A 23,074-nucleotide genomic window follows, 5' to 3' on the forward strand; every position below is an offset into this window, starting at 1 on the left:
ATTCACTACTTCCTTTTCTGGGAGTCAGTTCCCTGAATTCATACTCTTGATGCCAAAATCTAACAAAATAAAATATTGATGCTACTCCTCAGAGGTGCTAATTTATCTGATTTTCTTCTTCGAGGTCATGGAGGGAATAAAGGGTTGTGTAAGAGCATGTTTAAAATAGTTGTAGGGTGGGGCTAAGAACAAAGCTCGACAAACCTCTAAGGAGGAGCATTGCAATACCTTCCTAAAAGGTCCTGGGAAGGACCCTTGTGCTATGTCATTCTGGAATGCTAGTGCCCAGCTGGGCTTCTACAATTAAGGAGAAAAAAACCTACATTAACTTCAAATTAACTTCTCAAAATGCATGCTTAGCTTCCAGAGGAAGACTGACAAAGTTGGTAGATGTACCAAGTTGAATTTACCTCACAATGTGACTATATTTGGATACAATCTTTAAAGGGTTAATTAAGGTTAAATGAGTTCATTGGGATGGGCCCTAATCCAGTATGACTGTTACCCTCATAAGAAGAGATTAAGACAGATACACAGAAGGAAGGCCATGCAAAACATTGGAAGAAGAGAGCCCTCCATAAGCCAAGGAGAGAGGCCCTCAGAAGAAACCAACCCTGCTGACACTTCATCTTGGACTTCTAGCTTCTAGAACTATGAAGAAATTTATTTTCTTTAAAGCACCCAGTCTGTGGTAGTTTGTTATGGCAGCCCTAGCAAACTAACGGAGTAGGTATTAGTTATACAAGTCCACCTCAAATATAAGTTATACAAGTCCACTGCATATATAAGAATAATGCATATATGCTTACATTTACTTCTGATCAAATACTTCTCAGCAGATACAAAAACACACTAACATGCAAACAGAGGGAAACACAAACAGTATATTCAGTGCCACCATGGCAAAATGTATAAGGACCTTAGATAAGATTAGAGAATTCCAGGTTCTAACACTACCTGTTTCAGAACCTCACCTGGAAAGCAGAGTGATTGAGAGCATAATCTTCAGTTTCAGACAGGTGTGGGCTCAACCTGGGCTTATCTACTAGTTAGCTATGTAACCTAACTACTCAGAAAGTTACCGAACCACTCAGAATCTCAGTTTCTCAATTCCATAAACAGCAAATAGTTCCTAATCTAAGCTTCTCAATTCTGTAAAAAGCAATAATTCCTATCTTCTAGAGTTGTTACAAGGATTCAATTAAATATAAGGATTAAATGAGATTATAAAAGTAAGGGGCCAAGAATTGTGTCTGACACATGATATATAGTCAATAAATGGTAACAGCTGCTACTAGGTTGAGCCATACACAATGGTTGATATTTGTTTTTGATCTACCAAAATGGCAATGCTATATGATTCAACCTATTAATGTTGCAAAGAGACAACAGAGCACAAATGGATCAGAATACAAATTTCATCAACAGATAAATGGAAAAAGAAAACATGGTATATATACATAAGGGGATACGACTCAGCTTTACAAAAAAAGAAGGAAATCCTGTCATTTGTGACAACATGAATGAACCTGAAGGACATCAAGTAAAATAAGTCAGGCATAGAAAGACAAATATCACATAATGTTACTTATATGTGGAATCTAAGAAAGAATGTAACTGAATTTACAGAAGTAGAGAGTAGAATGGTAGTTACCAGGAGCTGGTGGGGATGGGAGGGGGCTGGGTAGCTGTTATTCAAAGGATACAAAATTCCAGGTAGACAGGAAGAATAAGTTCAAGAGATCTATTGTACAACAGGGTAACTATAGTTTATAACAATATATTATTGAAAATTGATAAGACAGTAGATTTTGTGCTTTTATCACAGAAAAAGGTAAGCATGTAAGGTAATATACATGGTAATTAGCTCGAGTTAGCCATTTCACAGTATACACATATTTCAAAATATCATGTGGTACACAATAAATACAATTTGCATTTGTCAATTAAAATTTTATGAAACAAGAATACAAGTTCCAGAACCAGGATCTTTGGGCTAGAGTCCTGCCTCTGTCCCTCACTAGTAAGTTATAGAATCCCTCTAACTCGGCCAGGCGAGGTGACTGATGCCTGTAATCCATGCCGAGATGGGCGGATCAACAAGTTAGGAGATCGAGACCATCCTGGCCAACAGGGTGAAACCCCGTCTCTACTAAACATACAAAAATATTAGCCAGGCATGGTGGTGGCAGCTTGTAGTCCCAGCTACTCAGGAGGCTAAGGCAGGAGAATGGCATGAACCCGGGAGGCGGAGCTTGCAGTGAGCCGAGATCCGGCCACTGTACTGCAGCCTGGGCAACAAAGCGAGACTCCATCTCAAAAAAAAAAAAAAAAAAAAAACCCTCTAACTCAATTTCTCAGCTACAAAACAAAAACTTGAAAACATGCCCTCCATACTATGACTGAGAGAATTAAGTAAATTAATCAGTACAAAGCTCTTAGACTAATGTCTAGTATTAGCCAGTTATCACTGATCTCAATCTGTTACTGATATTATTCATATCATTTATTAAAAAATAAAGATTTGACTATCTTTTAGATTCATTCTAATTTCCAATTCTATGCTGTTTGGGATGATATTGATAAAGGAGAATTATGCATTTGGCGTTTAGCTGTATATCACAACGAGGTTAAATATTGAGCCTTAGAATTCTGATAAATATTGTGAAATCAGAAACAAGTTAAATAAAAATGTCTCATAATTCCTCCACAATTTATCGACAAGTCTCAAACAACTATAATACTAAAAATGTATTTTATTTTGAGAGTAAATCAATCATTTTCCCTAGCTTCTTAAATTGCTAGACATTTTAAAGGATCATTTCACCTAAAACGTAAAGCAAGTAGTCCATACAGTGTGGGGTTTAAAATGTTCTTGTGTGTGTTCATACAGTTGTTCATTATAGCAGGCTAATATTGGACTAAGGAGAATAATAGACTAAAGAGTGAACAACTCACTAATTCAGTAGGTGATAGTGAACAAATCACTTCAATCTCATTTTTCCATTTTGGAAAATGAAAAGTAATCTAAGTAAAGATACCAAAGTTCCCTTCCAAGTCTAAAATTCTATGAATCAATGTCTATTGTAAATAGATAAAGAATATAATTTCATCAAAGAAATATAACCCATTTCCTCTGCCAATAAACAAGAAGAAAATTGTTTTTAAATAGCACAATGTGAAGAATAAAAACAAGCAAAATAACACTCGTCCAAACATGTCCCCTGAATTGTTATCATAACGTGTGCCTGAGCAACTCTAACTAGTTACTTTTATGGTCTGTATAATTAGGAGTTAATGACCAAATCTTTTCTGAAAGTAACAGGGATCATATATTCATTATCAGCAGAATTAAAGCTGCCCAGGCCAGCTGTGAAACCAATGTTGACTTAAAGTCCTAGGTCCATTCATGCAGAGACTGTAGCCTCTGACCTTAAGAAATTCACATGACATCAGATTTCTGTCTCTGTAAAATGTTATGATATAACTTCTAGGACTCTTGAGAGGGTAAATTAGTTAATGTTTCTAATGGATAATGATTGACTAAAGAAAGATAATCCCAGTGTTTCACTAGAAAGAATCTGAATGCACATGTATACATATGTAACAAACCTGCACCTTGTGCACATGTACCCTAGAACTTAAAGTATAAGAAAAAAATAATAATAAAAGAAAGAATCTGAATGCTCATAACTTTCTCCCAGAGAGCATAGGTATTCCAATAAAAGTTTTTTTTTTTTTTAAAAAAAAAAAAGCTTCATGATCACACAGCAGAACTAAAACAATATTTGTGAACAAAAGCAAAATTAAAATTAAAATCTCATCATGACACCATGCAAATACCTAGTTTGAAATTGAATAGTTTGGAGGGAAAAAATATATGTATACATAACTAAGACATGTTGAATATATATATATATATATTAGTTATATATATATAACTAAGACACATTGAATCTGATATCATAAAATCATTCTTTCAAGCTAAAATGTTTATGGGAATTACATGATATTCTTTAATTATTAAAATGTAAAAAATGCAACTCAAAAGAGGTAAACATGAATTCAGAAGCTCCTGTAAATGATGTTTTGAGTTAAACTGCCACCGCATTTCCAAAAGAAAAAAAAGAAAGAAAACTACATTTCTGAGAGTTGAACACAACCTGTTACTACTTTCTATGAAGTACAAGCAACTACATTTTCCATTCCTTGAAAATAAATAAATAAAACTAGATTTAATCTTAAGCAATCAATGACGTCCCTTATTTACCCTTATTTAAAAGGTTGCTATGGGGCAGTGGAGCAGGCTATTGTTTGGTTTGTTTGTTTGCTTGTTTGGGTGCTCATTTTGGCTTCTCTCAATAGAATTTTTTTTCCTCTTAGCTAATTTTAAGATTCCGAAACTCATGACATGTCACAATTAAACATCTCCTAGGAAGTGCACAGTCTGACCGCACATTAATTCAGGCATAAACCAGCCATGACCATGTTGTCTCCAGTCTGGATCAGACCAGTCTGGGAAAAGAAAATCATGATGAGAAGCCACAATAAAACATATTAATCCCAATGTTATTTTATCTTACAGCAATTAAGATCTTATTTTTCCTGTCAATTCATATGTATTTTTTAGTCTTTAATTTTATTCTGAGAATGGTAACCCTGAAATAAAAGTGGATATTCTAGTTCTGAGAATACTTTCATCTTCATTCTCAAAGGTTTTCACCTCCAGAAAAGTCAGAAGATGAGACAGAAGCTAGGAAGATTTTTATACTTCTATACCAATAATATTTACTTATTTTTTGATTTATTTTAGAGGAAGGGTCTAGCTGTGTCACCCCAGCTGGAGTACAGAGACCCAATAGCTCACTGCAGCCTCAAAACTCCTGGGCTCAAGCAATCCTCCTGCCTCAGTCTTCCAAGTAGCTGCAATTACATGCATGTGCCACAACACCCAGCTAGTGTGTGTGTGTGTGTGTGTGTGTGTGTGTGTGTGTGTGTGTGTATGCGTGTGTGTATTTTTTTGTAAAGATGGGGTCTCACTTTGTTGCTCTGACTAGTCTCAAACCCCTGGCTTCAAGCAATGCTCCCACTATGGCCTCCCAAACCAAATTTGTGTAGTTCTACAACTTCACATCTGTTGACAATTGCTGCTTAGTAGAGGAGGAGCAAGAGGACTACCCAGGTCCCGATGTCTCTTTCACTGCCTGGTTAGTTGGCTACATATTATTAAAATCAATGTCACTGGTTCCTTTTTTCTTTTTTAATGTGCTACTGGAAAACTTTAAATTATATATATATGACTTGCTGAGTATTTCTGTTGGCCAGCACTGGTAAAAATTAATACTAACCAGTGATATAAGTATCTGAGATGGGCCAGTGAAGTTGTTCAGAAAAGCTACGTAGATTGACGAAAAAGCAAAGGCCAGACAGGGATGTATTCAAATCCTAGCTCTTACACTGACCATTCAAAGGGATTTGAGTGAGTCATACAGCTTCCTCAGCCCATGTTTCCTCATAAGTAAAACAGAGAGAACAGTTTCCTAGCTTAAACAAAACATTTGTAAAATTCCTGGCATATCACAGGTATAAATAAACATTTGAATAAAAAGTCATTCTTAATAGAAAATAGAGATTTTCAAGGAGTTACCAAGAATTAACTGCTTCTCATTGTCTGTGTCTTCCAATAAATGGACCATATTCTGTGGGTCCTTTCTGCCTATAATACTAGTACGACTTTGTTATTACCTTACCTTGCACAGATGAATGACAGCAACTTTATACTCAATGCTATTACCAAAATGTTCAGCAATGAAAGTATTCTTTCTATTTGCGTTTTAAATGGTACAATGAAATACATTTCCACCTGTAATCCCAGCACTTTGGGAGGCCGAGACGGGTGGATCACGAGGTCAGGAGATCGAGACCATCCTGGCTAACATGGTGAAACCCCATCTCTACTAAAAAAAATACAAAAAACTAGCCGGGCGAGGTGGCGGGCGCCTGTAGTCCCAGCTACTCGGGAGGCTGAGGCAGGAGAATGGCGTAAACCCGGGAGGCGGAACTTGCAGTGAGCTGAGATCCGGCCACTGCACTCCAGCCCGGGCGACAGAGCAAGACTCTGTCTCAAAAAAAAGAAAAAAAAAAAAAGAATGAAATACATTTCCAGAGATAACATCGTGATTTTTACAAACCTAAAATCCACCTAAAAGAGACTTATACCTAGACTCTCTTCAGGAATCCCGCATGTCTATAGCAGCGGGACCAAGTGTTTGAAAAGTTCTAAGATGCACCACCCTAAGATGCTAAGTTCATAATATATAGTTATTAAAAATGTAAGACATGAGAGTCAGCAATATTTATTTAAAAACTAATTCTATCTCTTTGTTATACTACATTTCTTTGCAATTTGAAAAGTGCCTGCAAATTGTTACTCTATGAAATAATACAAGAGTCATTATAAGATTAGAAAAGATAAGCCTAGGACACAAAATTAAACACTATTTCATAAACTGTAAAACTGTAGGAGTTTCTTTTCCAATTAAAAGTAACATACAGACTGAAAATACCTATTCCAAAATAGCTTAGATCAATTAATGACTAGAAAATTCATAACAGGTAATTACTGAAAAGTTTATATAGGTCATATTTCATCTCTCAGCATGTAGAAAGACCATTCCTTTCCACAGTGATTCTTGGTAAAATGAAGAATACTTACTAGATAGCTCAAATATCAGTTCACTATAATTATTCTTGTGTGTTCATGAAAACTAACTTATAATAACCTCTCCTTTATTGAATCTGTTTCTTATCCTTTTTGCTCCTAGTCTTCTATTTGGTCCTTTTATCATTTTTTTCTTCATTCCCTTGATCAATATTTATTAAGCCCTATGTGCCAGCAGTCCTTGAAGCTCATTAGCTTGTCTATTATTCAAGCAGAAGCAGTGAAGTGGGATAGAGAGGTGAAACAGTTTTAAATGTTTTCCAAATTTGTTGGTTTATGTTTCTGTGCATATGTGATCTTAATCATATCTGACTTATCACCAAGATAAATTTGAAATTCTGTTATACAGTAAGTTCATAAAAATTAACGTGTTGGTTTCCAAAACAATTATTTTTTAAAAAAATAAGATGTTATTTTAGTTTATACTATGTCACAAAGCTAAAATCCAAAGTTCAGTTATGGCTTTCTAGGTTATTGCAATAAATTTCCAATTCTTAGATTTTATATTAATACAAATACCTCATGACCCAGAGCAAATTTTACTATTGTATATCTAAAGACTTTTCTCCAAGTTATTCATCAAGTTATGTAACAGATGAGATAAAACTTCCACTGAAAAACGTCCTATTCATTAACTTACACCTAAGGGGGAAATACTAGAAAACAAAACTAAAAAGTTATCAAACGTCATGTGTTTATTAGAAGAAACCTTCACTTGTTTATTGAATTACAATTATTTACTTGTTGGTTTTTCCATTATATTGTAAGTAACTTGAGGGGCAAAGTTAGGTTTTACTCTCTGGGTGCCAATCTGAAAAGTATAGGTTTCAAGACAGTTCCTGGATTGGATGGATGAAAGAAATAAACATTCAAATTGAAGAGTTACCAATAAAATAGGTTTAGCTTTACAGACTATTTTTTTCAACCCATTGGCTTAAAACCTAGAAGTTAAACTTTATAAAGTGTGTGATCAACAGATTATGATATTACTTTGTTGTATAAATATTAATTAATTAATTCAGTTGCAACTTGTTGCAGGCTTAATATGTGCCAATCGCTAGTCTGGGTACTGAGAATTACAGATAAATAAGATCCGTCCATGTAAAGCATAGAAGGGAGAGCCGGTTCCACTGAATTTGTCTGAACTCATCTTAATTTTAAGTAGTCATGAAACCATGAAAAAAACAAACAAACAAAAAAAAAAAAAAGCAGAATGTGTTTTTTTTTCTCCCCTGACTCCAAAATGCAAAATCTATTTTTTCAGGTTCCTTAAGTTTTTGCAGTGTTTTACACTTTTTGCTTTTTGCTTGTTGCTTAGAAAATGCAATCTCACCCGGGCTTGGTGACTCATGCCAGTAATTCCAGCACTTTGGGAGGCTGAGGCAGGCGGATCACTTGAGGTCAGGAGTTCTAGAGCAGCCTGACCAACATGGTGAAACCTCATCTCTACTAAAAATACAAAAAATAGCCAGGCAGGCTGGTACGTGCCTATAGTCCCAGCTACTCAGAAGGCTGAGGCAGGAGAATTGCTTGAACCAGGCAAATGGAGGTTGCAGTGAGCCGAGATCACTCCATTGCACTCCAGCCTGGGAATTGCAGCAAGACTCTGTCTCAAAAAAAAAAAAAGAAAAGAAAAGAAAAGAAAAGAAAATGCAATCTCCTTGTACAAAGCAATATGCCTTCAGTGATACTATCTTCTGTTAAGCAGTCAAATAAGAAGGAGATGGAATGGAAGAATAAAATCAGAAACATCATAGAAAAGAGAGAAAGAAAAATATTAACATAAAATAAATTAGAAAAAAAGTTTTGCCCAGTATCTTTCTCATATTGTACTAGAATTCTGGAATATCATCAGCCACTAACCCAAAACAAGTACTGAGAACTGCCCAGAAATGAATAACCCCATTAGACCTACACTTTGTGAGAGTTGTCAGTAAAAGCAAACAGGTCAGAAATCCTCTGGATAAGCTCATGAGCAGGCTAAAAGCACTGATAAGACTAAATTAAAAGCTTGTCATTAGTTGGTCCTTCTAGTGAATCAGATCCTTCAGGATACTTAGCAGCTGGCAATAAGTACCAATTTTTTTAAGGCACCAATAACCTGGTCTGGAGGCTCATTCGTTTCACTTCAGCAGATACTACCTTTGGTTCTTGAGAGAGTCAGTCTTTCTAACTTGTACAAGCGTAAATGATAAATCAAGAAAATGTGACCACTTTAGAGAACAACAAATGTTTCTAAAGTGAAGAGTGCACAATTCTTTAACGAATGGAACTGACCAAACCTGTAGCAAAGTCTGCCAATGTTAAACCCATTCCACCAGATCATCCAAGTTCAACTTACTTACCCCCAACATCTGGTGAAGGTAGTGATACTCTGGCCCTTGGTTATACAGCAAGAAGGTTTTCCAGAAAAGTAGGACATTCATGGACAGCCAGATAAGCTAAACCAATCAGACATGAGAGACAGAAAACAAAAATTGAAAATAATTATTACCTGATGAATAGAAACCACAGGTAAATTCTTGGCCACAGTGCTTTCAATGGAACCTAAACCAGTAACCGCAGAAAGCATTTTCAATTAACCAGCAAGCTGAAAACCACTCAGAGAAAAACAAATCTGACTTTACCCAGCCCTTTCACCTGAGACTAGGCATTTGGGTTGCAAATAGGTCTCCTAAATGATTTACAGCTATCCCCTGCCATTCAAAATGAGATTAAGAAATTAATGACATCACCATACCCCAAGCAAACAGAAGTAATCTGGGAAAAGAACAAAGGGAGCAAAAATGTTTAAAGGGTAAAGGAAAAGCTGTGTTCACTGAAAATGACCGCTCTTCCTCCACATCTCCTCTCCCATCAATGTGCAGAAAAATTCTCACGCGTTTTGGGGACAGGCGCGAGGTGGGGAGTGTTCATTGTTATCTCCAGCATAAAGTTTTGTTAGTGGAGAATGTTCGAATTAAGGCAAAACTTCCACTTCCAGCTTCCCACCCGTGCACGCTCAGAGAATGAATCAAAATCGCTGCAGGACAGAGAAAATGCACGGAGAGCCTAGCCCGCCATCCTACCAGGCAGAGGTGTTTAACCCCTTCGTTGGCTAGCCAGTTCCTCCAGGACACAGCCATGCCGCCGGCCCCGCGGCGCTGCGCTCTGTGCCCGCCGGCCCCGAGAAGGAGCGGGCGGCGGCCGGGGCAGCGGTTACAGTTGCACGGCCTGCGGGGCCGCTGAGCGAGGACCGAGGGTCAAAGACTGAGGGGAAGCCTGAAGACCTGGCGCCGAGCCAGCCCGGGCGGGGTCTGCTACCCAGAGCCGGGTTTTCCGGGTGCCCTGACTCCGACCCGCACCGGGTCAGCTCTGCCCACTCCGCTGCCCCGACGCCCAGCGCTCTGAGCTGAGCGCGAGGCCCAGGCTGCACCAGTCTGCTCCGCTGCGCCGGCCCCTTTGTCTAGGGGCGAGCCTGTTGTTGTGGCTGCTGCTGTTCAGGATGTCCCGGGTGGGAACTTGGAGGCGTCCCCCGCAGCCTCTAGCCCAGCCTGCCAGGCTCCAAAATACTGGCAAACATGTGAACAATGCTACTCACACTAGAAGTGGGGACCCTCGCCGCCCCGTCGTACACACCACACACACACACACACACACACACACACACACACACATCCAGCTCTTTTGGACTGGTTGTTTTCCCCCAAAAGAGTTCTTCTCAAAGAGCCTTGGTAACGAAATTTGATCCGGAAACAGCCTTTTATGCACTAGCTCACATTTCTCCCACCCTTCCTCAGCAAATTATCTCACTCCCAAACTAAAGTCCCCCGAAAGCACTTACCTAAGGCTTCCCATTAGCCACCAGTTTCTTTATCCCCTTGCCCGCCCATCCCATACTGACAAAAAGGTTTTAAGACATTACTGAATAAGAAGAACCCAGGGAATTAATGGTTAAAGCTGATGTAATTCTTAGGGGCTCTAGGGGAACTTAGATTCACTGTATTCGGGAATCTTTTTGTTTTACTACTCAGTCTGTTCAGTAAGTAATAGAAATCCTCTCAATCTTGTACCAGATGCCCAGTGAAGAGTGAGAAGGGTGTGGAGGTGACCCAGGTACCTATCCGACACTGCAACAAATCAGTATTAGAAAAGAGAGAAAAAAATTGTCATTCACGTAGAAAAATATCCAATGCAAAATAGATATCCAGTAAAGGTTTGTTAAACCAAAATCTTTTCCAAATTTAACAACTAATGAGAGACAGAAAAAGTTTACTACTAGTTGCCTAATCAAATGGCCTTTAAACTCTTAAAAAATAATCTTACAACATAGGCCATAAGATGTAATTAAAACTAAAATTTCAAAAAAATACTACTACTCTCACTATATGCAATATACTTATTCCAATTAATTTAATGAACCGATTGATTGCAGTCCATAGTTTGAAAAATCAAAATGAATTCATATGAAGTCCCTGTTAGACTTCACACAATTTTCTAATAGGCTGTTTTTCTTGTTTCATGCATGACCAAATCCAGAAAACTGTCCTGAATCTTTCTAAAGTTAGATGGCATATTATTTATAAATAATACTATGTTCTTTTTAACCATGTGACACCTAAAGGATCAGGGAAAGAGCACACAAAGAACCCAATGAGTCTCACCACTGGAGGGAAGTCAAGTTCTGGGATGCACTGGTGCTCCTGAGGTTTAATTTCAATAGATGGGGGCAGGACGTTCATTGGCAGAATAGGTTCTTGTCATGAGTTGAGAAGTGTGAAGCAATTCAACAATAGTAAAATAAGAGACCATTTTTAAAAGCTAAGAGACTTTCAGAACAACAGCAAAAATAACAAAAAGACAAAAGATTTTAAAAGTGGCTCCAATTCTTAATAATGACCTACTAAGTCCCAGGCTCTGCCTTTGCTACTTCATATACAAAATCTCACTCCATTCTCATAGTAGCCCTCCATGTGCATGTTAGCACTCTCACTTTAGAGATGAGAAACAGACTGCCAGGCACGGTGGCTCACGCTTGTAATCCCAGCTCTTTGGGAGGCTGAGGCAGGTGGATCACGAGGTCAGGAGATGGAGGTCATCCTGGCCAACATGGGAAACCCTGTCTCTACTAAAAATACACAAAGTAGTCGGGCGTGGTGGTGGGTGCCTGTAGTCCCAGCTACTCAGGAGGCTGAGGCAGAAGAAGCGCTTGAACCTGGGAGGCGGAGGTTGCAGTGAGCTGAGATCGCACCACTGCACTCCAGTCTGGGCCACAGAGCAAGACTGTCTTAAAAAAAAAAAAAAAAAAAAAATGAGAAATGGAAGCTAAAAGAGATGAAGAAACTTGCTTGAGGTAATGAAACTGGGTTTGCTTACAGTTAAAACAACCCATAATCAGGTACTTTTGTAAAATTCCTTAGTAAAATGATAGAATGCTTATATAAATGTTGGTTATTACCTATGGCTATTATTTCATAACTCTGTAAAAGGGGCCTGAGATTTGTTTATGTTGCTTTAGCAGGAAACGGTACTCCAAGCCATCCCCAACGGACAGAGCTAGTGTCCTGTTACGCAGGAACTCTCATTAATGAGATTCTTTGCAATACAATTTTCTCTAAGCCAGATTTATTATTATTATTATTATTATTATTATTATTATTACTATTATTATTATTATTATTTTAGATGGAGTTCCACTCTTGTTGCCCAGGCTGGAGTGCAGTGTCGCAATCTCGGCTCACTGCAACTTCTGCCTCCTGGGTTCAAGCAATTATCCCACCTCAACCTCCCAAGTAGAGTAGCTGGGATTACAGGCATGTGCCAACCCGCCCAGCTAATTTGTGTATTTTTAGTAGAGATGGGGTTTCACCACATTGGCCAGACTACTCTTGAACTCCTGACCTCAGGTGATCCACCGGCCTCAGCCTCTCTAAGTGCTGGGATTACAGGCGTGAGCCACCACACCTGGCCAACCAGATTGTTTAATGACACAGTGGCTGTATTTTCCAAACTAGGAAAGGCCACTCTTGAAAGTAATGAGGAGAGCGTTCTGCAGCTACATCAGTATTTAAAATATTATAAGGAGGGGCCGGGCGCGGTGGCTCACGCCTGTAATCCCAGCACTTTGGGAGGAGGAGGCGGGCGGATCACGAGGTCAGGAGATCGAGACCATCCTGGCTAACACGGTGAAACCCCGTCTCTACTAAAAATGCAAAAAATTAGCCGGGCGTGGCGGCGGGCGCCTGTAGTCCCAGCTACTTAGGAGGCTGAGGCAGGAGAATGGCGGGAACCCGGGAGGCAGAGCTTGCAGTGAGCCGAGATCAGGCCACTGCACTCCAGACTGGGCGACTAAGCAAGACTCTGTCTCAAAAAAAAAAAAATTATAAGGAAAATCACACTTTTGCCAGGAACAGACTTCACAATAAAAACTCAAATGACAGATACCTTTGATTTTTGGCTGAAATAATGGTAAGCTAGCGGTATAACACTGATCTTCCTATGTTAATTATAAAACCTATTGGCGGTTAGAACTGTTCTTGATCTATTATATATTACTTAAACACAGAAACTTTTTTGTAGATAGTGTTTTTCAAAATATGAAATGCACAGCTGTTAAAAAAGAGAAAAAATACCATAGTCTTTGCACATAATCATTACTGCATTTTCCACTAATTAACTTAATTATATGTATATGTGTGTCTAATTCTACTCAACTGAACTTCTTAGAGACAAAATCTGGTCTTATTCCATTTTTATTCTAGAACTTAGCACAAAGCTTGACACATAGTAGGAATTTATACAATGTTTATTAGATGAAAGAATAGTGGTTAAGTATATCATCTTTCTTTCTGTGTCTTTCTCAGATCCCAATTTCTCAAGTGTAACTCTCTGGTAATGTAAAAATAGTTTCTGCTCAGCTTGACAATTACCAGAAAAGGTAAAGAAACGGGGCAAGAACCCCTTAAAATGGATGTCACCAATCCCACAGGTTAAATGATAGGAATTTAATACAAGTGGGCCTTTCTATTAGTTTCCTATGGCTGTGCTAACAAATCACTACAGACATCATGGGCTGAAACAACAGAAATTTATCGTCTCACAGTTCTGAATGTCAGAAGTCTGAAATCAGTATTACTGGTTCAAAATCAGGGTGCTCACTGGATCACAATCTTTTCTTTTCTTCTTTTGAGACAGGATCTCTCTGTGTCACCCAAGCTGGAATACAGTGGTACAATCACAGCTCACTGCAGCCTTGACCACCCAGGCTCAGGTGATCCTCTCTCCTTAGCCTCCAGTGTAGCTGGGACTACAGGTGCATACCACCATGCCTGGTTCATTTTTAGTTTGTTTTTTGTTTGGTTGGTTTTGTTTTTTGTTTTTGTAAAGACAAGATTTTGCCATGTTGTCCAGGCTGGTCTCGAACTCCTGGGCTCAAGTGATCCACCAGACTCAGTCTCCTAAAGTCCTGAGATTACACGCATGAGCCACCGTGACCAATGCAGCATCTTTTCTGACGTGTTAAAGAGAATGTGTTCCTTGTCTCTTCCAGATTCTAGTAGATGCTGACATTCTTTGATTTGTGGCTGTATCACTCTACTCTCTGCCTCGGTGGTCACATTGCCTCCTTCTCTTCAATCTGTGTGGGTGTCAAATCACCTTCTGCCTCTCTCTTGACAGGACACTTGTGATTGTATTCAGGGTTCACCCAGATAATCCAGGATAATCTCCCTATACAGGATACTTAAATGTAATCACTTCTGCAAAGTCCTGTTTTCCTTATAAGGTAACTTTACAAGTTCCTGGGATTAGGATAAATTATCTTTAGGTGGCTATCATTTAGCCTAGGATAGCATCTAAATTAACCTAGATCATCTTAATTTTCTTTCTCTGATTGGATATGCTAGCCTTAGAATAAAACTTCTGAAGAAATTCACCTTAAAGAATAAATGTTTGGGATTCCTAGTTAGCATTTCCATCAAGAAGTCAAAAATTATAGACCAGGAAACATGCCTGATAGAATTCGGTAAGATTTCTTAACCATTATAACTTGATATAGTTTACCATTTTTGTTATTTCATGTCTAATTACCAGGAGGGATTAGTATTAAAATTCAACGTAAAAAGAGCCTGTGTGTTTTTTCAGGAAGAGAAAAGAGGAACCTAGGAAAGCTCCATCCCAGTGTGCAGCATAAACTGGTAGAGTGGGTAAAAGAATCCTAGAGGTCTGAGTAACCGAAAAGGACATTAAAGAGAAAAGGAAACTCCATCATGTCCCTGAGGCCCTTGCAAGGAAGAAGGGCCCACCAGGGAGCCAGGGAAAAGTGGTCCAAAGGCTTAACATTCCCAAGTCAGGGGACAAGTTCCAGACAGTGACTCATTCTCATTTCTATACAAAAACAAGTGTAGACCATCATCTGATTCAGTCATTTAGGAATGTCTACCGTGCACCCACATGGCTAGGTTAGCTCCTTGAGAAATTCTGAGAAAGTTGGAGAGGTCCTTATGCCCTTAAGGACCAGATACTTTGTTGGAAAATAGGGCTTACAAATGTGAAGGCTATTTAAGAACTTCAAAATGAAGATGATCAGTGAACACTTGTCAAATAAAACTGAATAGTAATGATTTTTTTGTTTAGAATTGCCCTGCATCAAACACTTTTCCAAACTTCCGGATTTCATAGACCAATAAAATTTCAGAAAGAAAAAAACGTGGTAATCATTTCACAGTATATATGTATAGGAGAACATCAAATTGTACACCTTAAATATATGAAAATTAATATACCAATGATAGCTCAATAGAGCTGTTTAAAAAAAAGAAAAAAAAAATAGAAACCAACACAGACTAGTCAAATTTTGCTGCAATTAGGACAATTTTTAAAATGAAAACTAAAAACAACAGTCACAAAAATACCATTCACGTCTGTGTTTATTAAACAAAATTCATTTTTACAAAATAAATGTAAGAAATACTGACTGCCTTCAGCCTCCAAAGAAACTCTCTCTCTCTCTCCTCTCTTTCTGTTTCTCTCTGTCATTTCACAGCAACCATCTTATTGTTTTTCTTTATTTGTTCCTCAAGTCTATAAGGTAGGAAGGTAGGTAAGGCCACTATTTTCTTCATTCTAATATTTTAGATAACAGAACTGAGGCATATGGACAGTAACTAACTTGAACTACCTTGCCCAAGGTAACCATGATATTAAGTAGTAGATTTCCAGGAGCGAATACCCCTGCTCCTTCCTCCACTTCATGTAGTCATTGTTGAACCAGGACTTCTACCTGTTCTTAGTTCTAATGTTTAAGGCCACAAATGCAGTTGTGGTTGGCAACTTTCCCCAGTCATCCCAGGTGTGGAGATTTACCAGAAGGCCTTTGTGTTGCCAAGACAGTGCACACCCTCAAAAGGCTATTGTGTCTATTATATATGATATCATTTGTGCTTTATCTTGCACAGCATTTCCTGAACACAGCTATTAACATAGTAATTCCTGTACGTGTGTGAAATGTTACTGTTCTTAAAGTTTTAAACAGAAGTGTCTGAAAAAATATTCTTAATACCTGAATCCATGTTTTCTGGTTGCATCTTCAAACAACTTTAAAGTATTGAGGAAATATGATTGGACCTTTATAGTCTCACTTTACTTTCTGAATATACTATGAAAATCTTAAACCCAAACTATTAGAATCCCTGTTAAGTAATATGAGTTTTACAGCCATAAAAACACTGGAATTGAAAGAGGCTTTGGAAAGCCTCATAACTTTTAGTTATAGAAAGGAAATTAAAGCCTTTTTCTCAGCTCTTTGAGCTCGCCGAGCACGTTCATGCTACTGCGTCTTTGCATACTTGGAGAGTGTTTATTTATATATTTATTGATGAGATTATTTGATTAATGTCTATATCTGTCTATATCTGACTAAATTGCTAACTTTCCAAAGGCAAATCCCATGTCTGTTTTGTTCATTCTTATTTTCCCAGAGCCACACACAGGGCTTGGAACATCAGTAGGGGCTCAGTAATGGTTTTAATGAAAGAAATGAAAGGCAGTAGGAGAATCTAAATTTCCTGACTTCTCTTCCAATAATTATTTTACATTGACATTTTCCATTTTACACTAATATGATATTCTGTACTTCTTTAATTCTTTCTATTTCCCAAACATATCCTGTTTTCTCACATTTTCATATATGTGCATGCTATTCTTGTTTCGTGGCACACCTTACCTGGAGATGCTTACTTAGTCTCCAAACTCAAGACCAGTATCTTCTCCTGCTAGAGGCCCACATAGACTCTTCCCAGCTGCATCAGGAACCTCTTGTGTCCACTGTGTGCCACTCTCTCTCAGAGCATTTATTGTGCCACATTTGTTGGTGCATTTTCTAAGCTGTTTCTCCAGCTAGACTACAAGTACTTTGAGGAAAATAAGTTTTTGTTGTTGTTTAATGTAGTTTAATAACAAACCTGTGGGAACAGCACAGAAGACAGATACCATTAAAAACATGTATTTGCACGTGGGACAACTTAGAAAAGTATAGTAAAAAGAATCTAGTATATGATAAAAATTATACTAACATCATTTAGTTGCTGTCAGTAAAAAATTTACTTACCAACCCAATGCAAAGCCAAATGTCCAGAATAATTTAACAGGTTTATTTATAATTGCTATAAGGTTGAATTGTTGAAACTTGTTCACCAAAGTATGTTGACTTGCATTAATGCTTCACATCTCCACGTTTATATTAAAAATTCACATACAAATGAAAATAGAAAAACGGCATATAACTGATTTCTATACCCTGTTTTTCCACTTGCAAGCATATATTTGGGTGCCTTTTGACTCCATGGGAAAAAAAAAATAATGTTCAGAATGACTAATTATAAGAAGAAAAGAATTTGGCAGGAGGGTCGAGGGATATGAAATGTTTCCCATCACAGGGGATTCTTAAGCACGCTTTTTATGTTTGTGATGTGCTAGGTGAATGTCCTCTGGCATAATTGTTACATATTTGGCATGGATAACACACAAGATGGTGCCTTCAAAAAAGGCCAACTAGATAGGTCTTCACTTGCCTCTTGCAAAGCACCAATAGCTACATTCTGGAAGCACAGATCTATTTTGAAGTCTTGAGAAATTTTTCACACCAGATGCTAGAAAGAAGTTTTTGAATCAGAAGTTCAATGGGCTTTTGATAATGTCTAACTTCATGAAGCACTACAGTATAAGGCTTGTCTCGGTGAGGTCTCTTCACCTCTCCAATAGAGGGTGCACTTGCAAGCGGCATTTGTAGCTAGTTATTTGTAGCTGGTTGCTTCCTGAGCAGTTTACTATGGGTCATTTGCAAGTAGTCCACTTTGTAGGAGCCATGGAATAGAGATTTCCTTACTTACACCCCTTGTCCTTTGGCTGCAGTTCAGTGTACTAGAGGCTGTGTTGGCATTAGAGCAAGAAATTTTTCTTCATTACATAAATCCTGGCACATAGTAAGTGTTCAAAATATATTTAATGAACAAATGAATAAATAAATTAATGTCTAACATGTGAAAACAGTTTAGGTTATTTTCAAAAGGAAAACTCAGCATTCATCAAATATTCTAATTGCCAAAAGTGTGGCAAATGTTTTAGGTTAGAACTTGTTAAAGAAGAAGTTCAGGAATAAGAGAAATAAATAAATAAACAAATAAACTTGACATTTGTCTTGTCTTCTTCCTCAACAATCTAGCATGGAATTTAGCCTTCAGCCAAACTTTCCTTCTCTCCAAAAATTTAAGACTGGGAATTTCACAGTATTTTTTGTCTTCGTTTCCATTCTCACAGTTGGATCATTCTTATATCGATATAATAGCTTAAATGTCTCTAATGTTAGTGCATATCACACTGTATAGTACATTGGCTTATCTGTCTTCCTCATGGGAATTAGACAACTGGAGGTCAAAGAAACTGTGGAATTAATCTTTCTAACCCCAGGGCCTAGCACAATGCCTGGTTCATTATTTAATCAACGAATATTTAATTTTTAAAAAATAATACTTGAGCACCTCTCTTAATTATTTATTATTCTAACCTTGGACTTCAATACTGTGTTACACTGAGAGAAAAACTTTTATGGGAATAAGATTCTATTAGAAAGGTAAATTACCTACATGGTATAGAATGTAATATCTGTACTTCAGATGTTATGCCTGTCATATTTCATTACTATTCCTCCTAAGAATTCACTCCCCTAAGTAACATATTCTATTATGTGTAGCCTAGCTTATCAGGACTATTCAATATCTTTGAAAGATTACTGTGTAAGATCAAACATTTAAAAGGAGAATAATCTTGCATCTTAGGGTTCTACATTCTTTTCTACTATTGAAATTTTTGGTGAAGAAGAAAGTTTTGTACCTTATTCCTTTTTACCTTTTCTCTCAGTTCTGTCAATTTTTTACCTGGATACCCTTTTGATTCAGTCTCTTCCAGAAGGCAGCACTATGCCTCTTCTGGTCTTTCATAGTCCTTTGTTAAAATTTACATATGTTCAGTTATTACATGGTGATGCAATTATTTGTTAACCAAATGTCTTCATATCAGTGGAATTTCACTGGAGTAGCACATAGCCTGCAAGTTCTCCATCATTCTGCTCTTCTTTCATTTAGCAACAAAACACCCTGAGTTTCAGCTGGATTATACCTGTGACCTAGCCACTCCTTGTTTTAGCCTCTCTTTCAGTCACGATTAGACACTGACCATGTTTCTACAAATGAGATGTGAGCAGAAGAGATGTGTATGTCCTTTTACAAAGGAAATTTCTTCCACATTTTCCTTTTTCTGCTTTCTCACAGGCTGGAAATATGCTTTAAGCATGATTTAAGGACAATGAAGGATAATGAAAGATATTATCTGAAGAATAATGAAGAAATAAGATATTAAAAATGTAGATGACCTTGTAAATGAGTTGTAGTTACCCACTTATATGGTTCACTTCTTTACTGTTATGAGAGAGAAATAAACTGCTTTATTCCAGGCACTGTATTTTAGATTATAGCTGCTTAACTTATTATAGCCTATTATTATAGAAATTGGTTCCTGGAAGTGGGGCATTGCCATAATAAAAACCAAACTACATGACATTAGTTTAGCACATTAGGTGGCAGGTAGAAAGGACCTGCAGGCTAGACAGTGATGTCCTTTGTTTGATATGCCATTACAAAACATATGGCAACTTGGAAACATACTGCATTATTACCAAGCTGTAGCCCTAGGGGAACAGGGTTTTTTTTAATGTCGTACTTCTGGTATGTTTTGGCTGCTACTTGGAACTTTCAGCAAAATGTTACAAGAGACATGAAATAAAGTTAGGCAAGAAATGGCCCATTTGCAAATGGCAATGACAAGAAAGCTCTGCTCATGGAAAATCTCTCTGCCTGTGATCTGCAATTTAATGGAATAAAATTCCCCTAATTTGAGACTTCAGAGGGTAGAAAAGCTAACTGTTTCCGTATCCCAGACAGCATCATATTAGGTTGTCCCTCAGAATCAGCTCAGAGGTAAAGAGCGGTAGTTTTGGATGACATTAAGGTAGCTTACATTAAGTTAAGGGAAGGAAAGATGAGGGAAGGAAAGGAGAGAAGATAATAAAAAGGGAAGCATCTATAGACTCTACAGACATTGCTCAAAAGATGATTTTTGCTGTGGTTACTCCACATGGAAGTGATTGGAAGCAAATAGGCAAGAATCCTACTAAGGGTTTGAAAGAATTTTATTATCATAAGAACAAGGCGGGTATACAAGGACCTTTATTGTTAGAGATCTAACACAATCCTCTGTCCTTCAAAGCTGAACCAAGGAGAGAACACTTACTCTTGCCACCTTCTGATGTGGACAGTGGATGAAGAAAAGCCTCCCAAATACATAAAGTCAAAGAACAAAGAAAATACTCATTGAGAGCAGAACAAGAGGTTGGTTAACCCAAACAACTAACATACCAGCAGGTTGGAAAATATTCACGATTTCTACCCAGGAGAACTTAAGATTTACTGTGAGCCAGAAACAGCTGGGTGCTTTTCAGTTTTTACATTTCTGAATGGGAGTTCTTGTTGCAATTATCCTGTCCCTACTCCACCATTATATATCAGGACCGAGGAAGACATGTAACTTGTGTTTGTAAGTTTGTAAGTTGATGCCAGAGCACAAGGGGCCACTTCCAGACCTGAAAGAGAAGACTACATTTGACTCCAGTCCTGGATTTTCAGCTGCTGCAGTAACTGAATGAGATTTTAAGATTTTATGTGGGCCCCCTTGAAGAGGATTTGAGTGTATTTATGAAGAAAGATGAGGGTGCATGGATACCTGAGTTGTTAGAAAGGCAAACTGACAGACTGATACCTATCCATTGTTATTAATTCTCCCCTAGTCCACTTACTAATAGAACCCCACAAGTCTTACCTGAACACAGAACTGCTCAGCTAGATGCACTTTGCAGCCTACATAGGCAGGTGTGGGCATGAGACTATATTAGTAGAAGTAATGTGTTAAACTTTCTAATCATATCTGTTAAAGAGAAAATTGCTTATATTTCATTTTCTCTCTTTCCCCATTCATGAGATTGGAACACAAATGTGCTGATGAACTCTCTTTGACCAAGAGAAAGAAGACCATGTTCTAGGAGATAGTTGAGCAACTCAATAAGAAACTGGATTGCTAAATGACCTCCAGGAGCAAAGGTCCCTGCTAGCCAAGATTGGATTGACTCTTAGAGAGAATAAAACTATCAACTTGATGAATCCACCATCACTTTTGGAATTTTCGTGTTACAGTAACTTAGTCAATACTCTAAATTCTATAATTGAATTATAACAATATGAATTGATGACAGAAGAATATTTTTGATGTTGAGAAACACAGCTATATTAACATGCTAAACGTTTGCATCACATTTTAAGTTATTGATAATTCAGGGACTATATCTTAATATTCATATTCCTAGACTTATCTGACTTGGTAATGAATCCATATTTCTTTCATTAACTAGTCAAATAATTCAAAAAATGACAATAGCAAAATAAGAATGGTTGTATGATTCAAATGTTTCAAAAATGAACATAATTCTGTTCCCTATACTGTTAACTGTAGTTGTCACATTAGGGTCTAGATTTGTACCTCTCCTCAAGAGTTGAATTGAATGATTACTCATCATATCTGACCTATCTAAATGAAAAATACCCTTGATCTTTATTTCTTTGTCCTAGACAAAAATGATTTATTTAAATCATTTATTTTAACAGCAAATTTGGAAGAACAAGAGTAGACTAAGTGTTTGATAAATGTGGAGATGCACTTGTTAGCAAAATATGTTAAAATTTCTCTTTATATATTTGGAATGCCATAGCCGAATTTTCAGTTGCAAATTCCCTACTACTGAGCATTACTCCCAAATATCATGAGGTCACAGAGAGATAAGTCCTCAACTAGACTCTCCCACACAGACTAATTTAAACAACAAAAGAGTCCAGTTCTATTTATGATAATTATCTGAGTCATGATACTCATTAATATGGTCTCTAGCAGAATATAAGCAATAAATATGCATGGGGAACATTGGAATAACATAACTGTAGCATAATATTCAACACTATGGTAAAAAAATAAACTGCCATTCATTTTGCTGCTGATGATCAAATTACATTTCCTCTTTTCAGCTCATTAATACTGGACATGGTGTTGTTTTTCTCAATAAGTAAAAAAATCAGGTTGTGAGATTGAAAATGCCATGTTAGGGAGGTATTCTGATATATTGGACAGGGCAGTGAATTCATAGCTGGAATTCCTGACTTGCACTGAACCTGACTCTGCCATTAATCTTTTTATTAACTTTAGACAAGCAATTTAATACTTTCAAGCTTCAAATTCTGAATGTATGAGATTAATGGGATGGACTAGACAATATCTAAGGTATTTTCTGGTTCTAAAGTTTTGTGATTCTACAGATTTTCTAATCTATCCTATAACATTGAAATCTCATGCAACATATATTAATTACGCAACACACTTTGGGTTAGACATCATGCTAGATCAAAGCTGAGATGAATGGCCACCATAGACATGATCCCTATCCTTCTGAAACTTACCATCAAGTGGAAAGACAGAGGCTATAATAATTATAACACAAAACACTTAATTACCTTTGTGGAAAGTTCCACAGAAAGGGTACACAATGTTGTGGGTACAAAATAACAAAACATTCATAGTCTAGAGTGCTATGGAATCATATCTGATTAATAAACTTTTAAGATGAGATCTGAAGGACAATAGCCAGACAAGGAGGAGTGGTAGCAGAAGGGATGTCCAGACAGAGGAAATAGCATGAGCAAATTTGTTGTGGTGGCAGAGAAC

At 37.5% G+C, this 23,074-nt stretch overlaps 1 protein-coding gene across 4 annotated transcripts in view; it reads right to left on the reverse strand.

Moving 5' to 3' along the window:
• NOX4 (NADPH oxidase 4) overlaps window positions 1–10,085 on the reverse strand; it is a 165,521-nt gene extending 155,436 nt beyond the window's left edge. The window contains exons 1-2 of one of the 4 annotated variants that reach the window (XM_023209124.1): window positions 9,790–10,063; window positions 9,067–9,162 (exon numbers count right to left, since the gene is read on the reverse strand). In XM_023209124.1, coding sequence (XP_023064892.1) covers window positions 9,067–9,162; window positions 9,790–9,846 — 153 coding nt within the window. In that variant the 5' untranslated portion in view covers window positions 9,847–10,063. Of the gene's footprint in view, window positions 1–9,066; window positions 9,163–9,215; window positions 9,351–9,461; window positions 9,585–9,789 lie in introns of those variants that run through there. The other 3 variants (XM_023209122.1, XM_023209121.2, XM_023209123.1) reach the window with 3 other exon arrangements.
• Window positions 10,086–23,074: the final 12,989 nt, after the last annotated feature.

This window comes from Piliocolobus tephrosceles, chromosome 13 (assembly GCF_002776525.5).
Source record: "Piliocolobus tephrosceles isolate RC106 chromosome 13, ASM277652v3, whole genome shotgun sequence".
NCBI lineage: Eukaryota > Metazoa > Chordata > Mammalia > Primates > Cercopithecidae > Piliocolobus > Piliocolobus tephrosceles.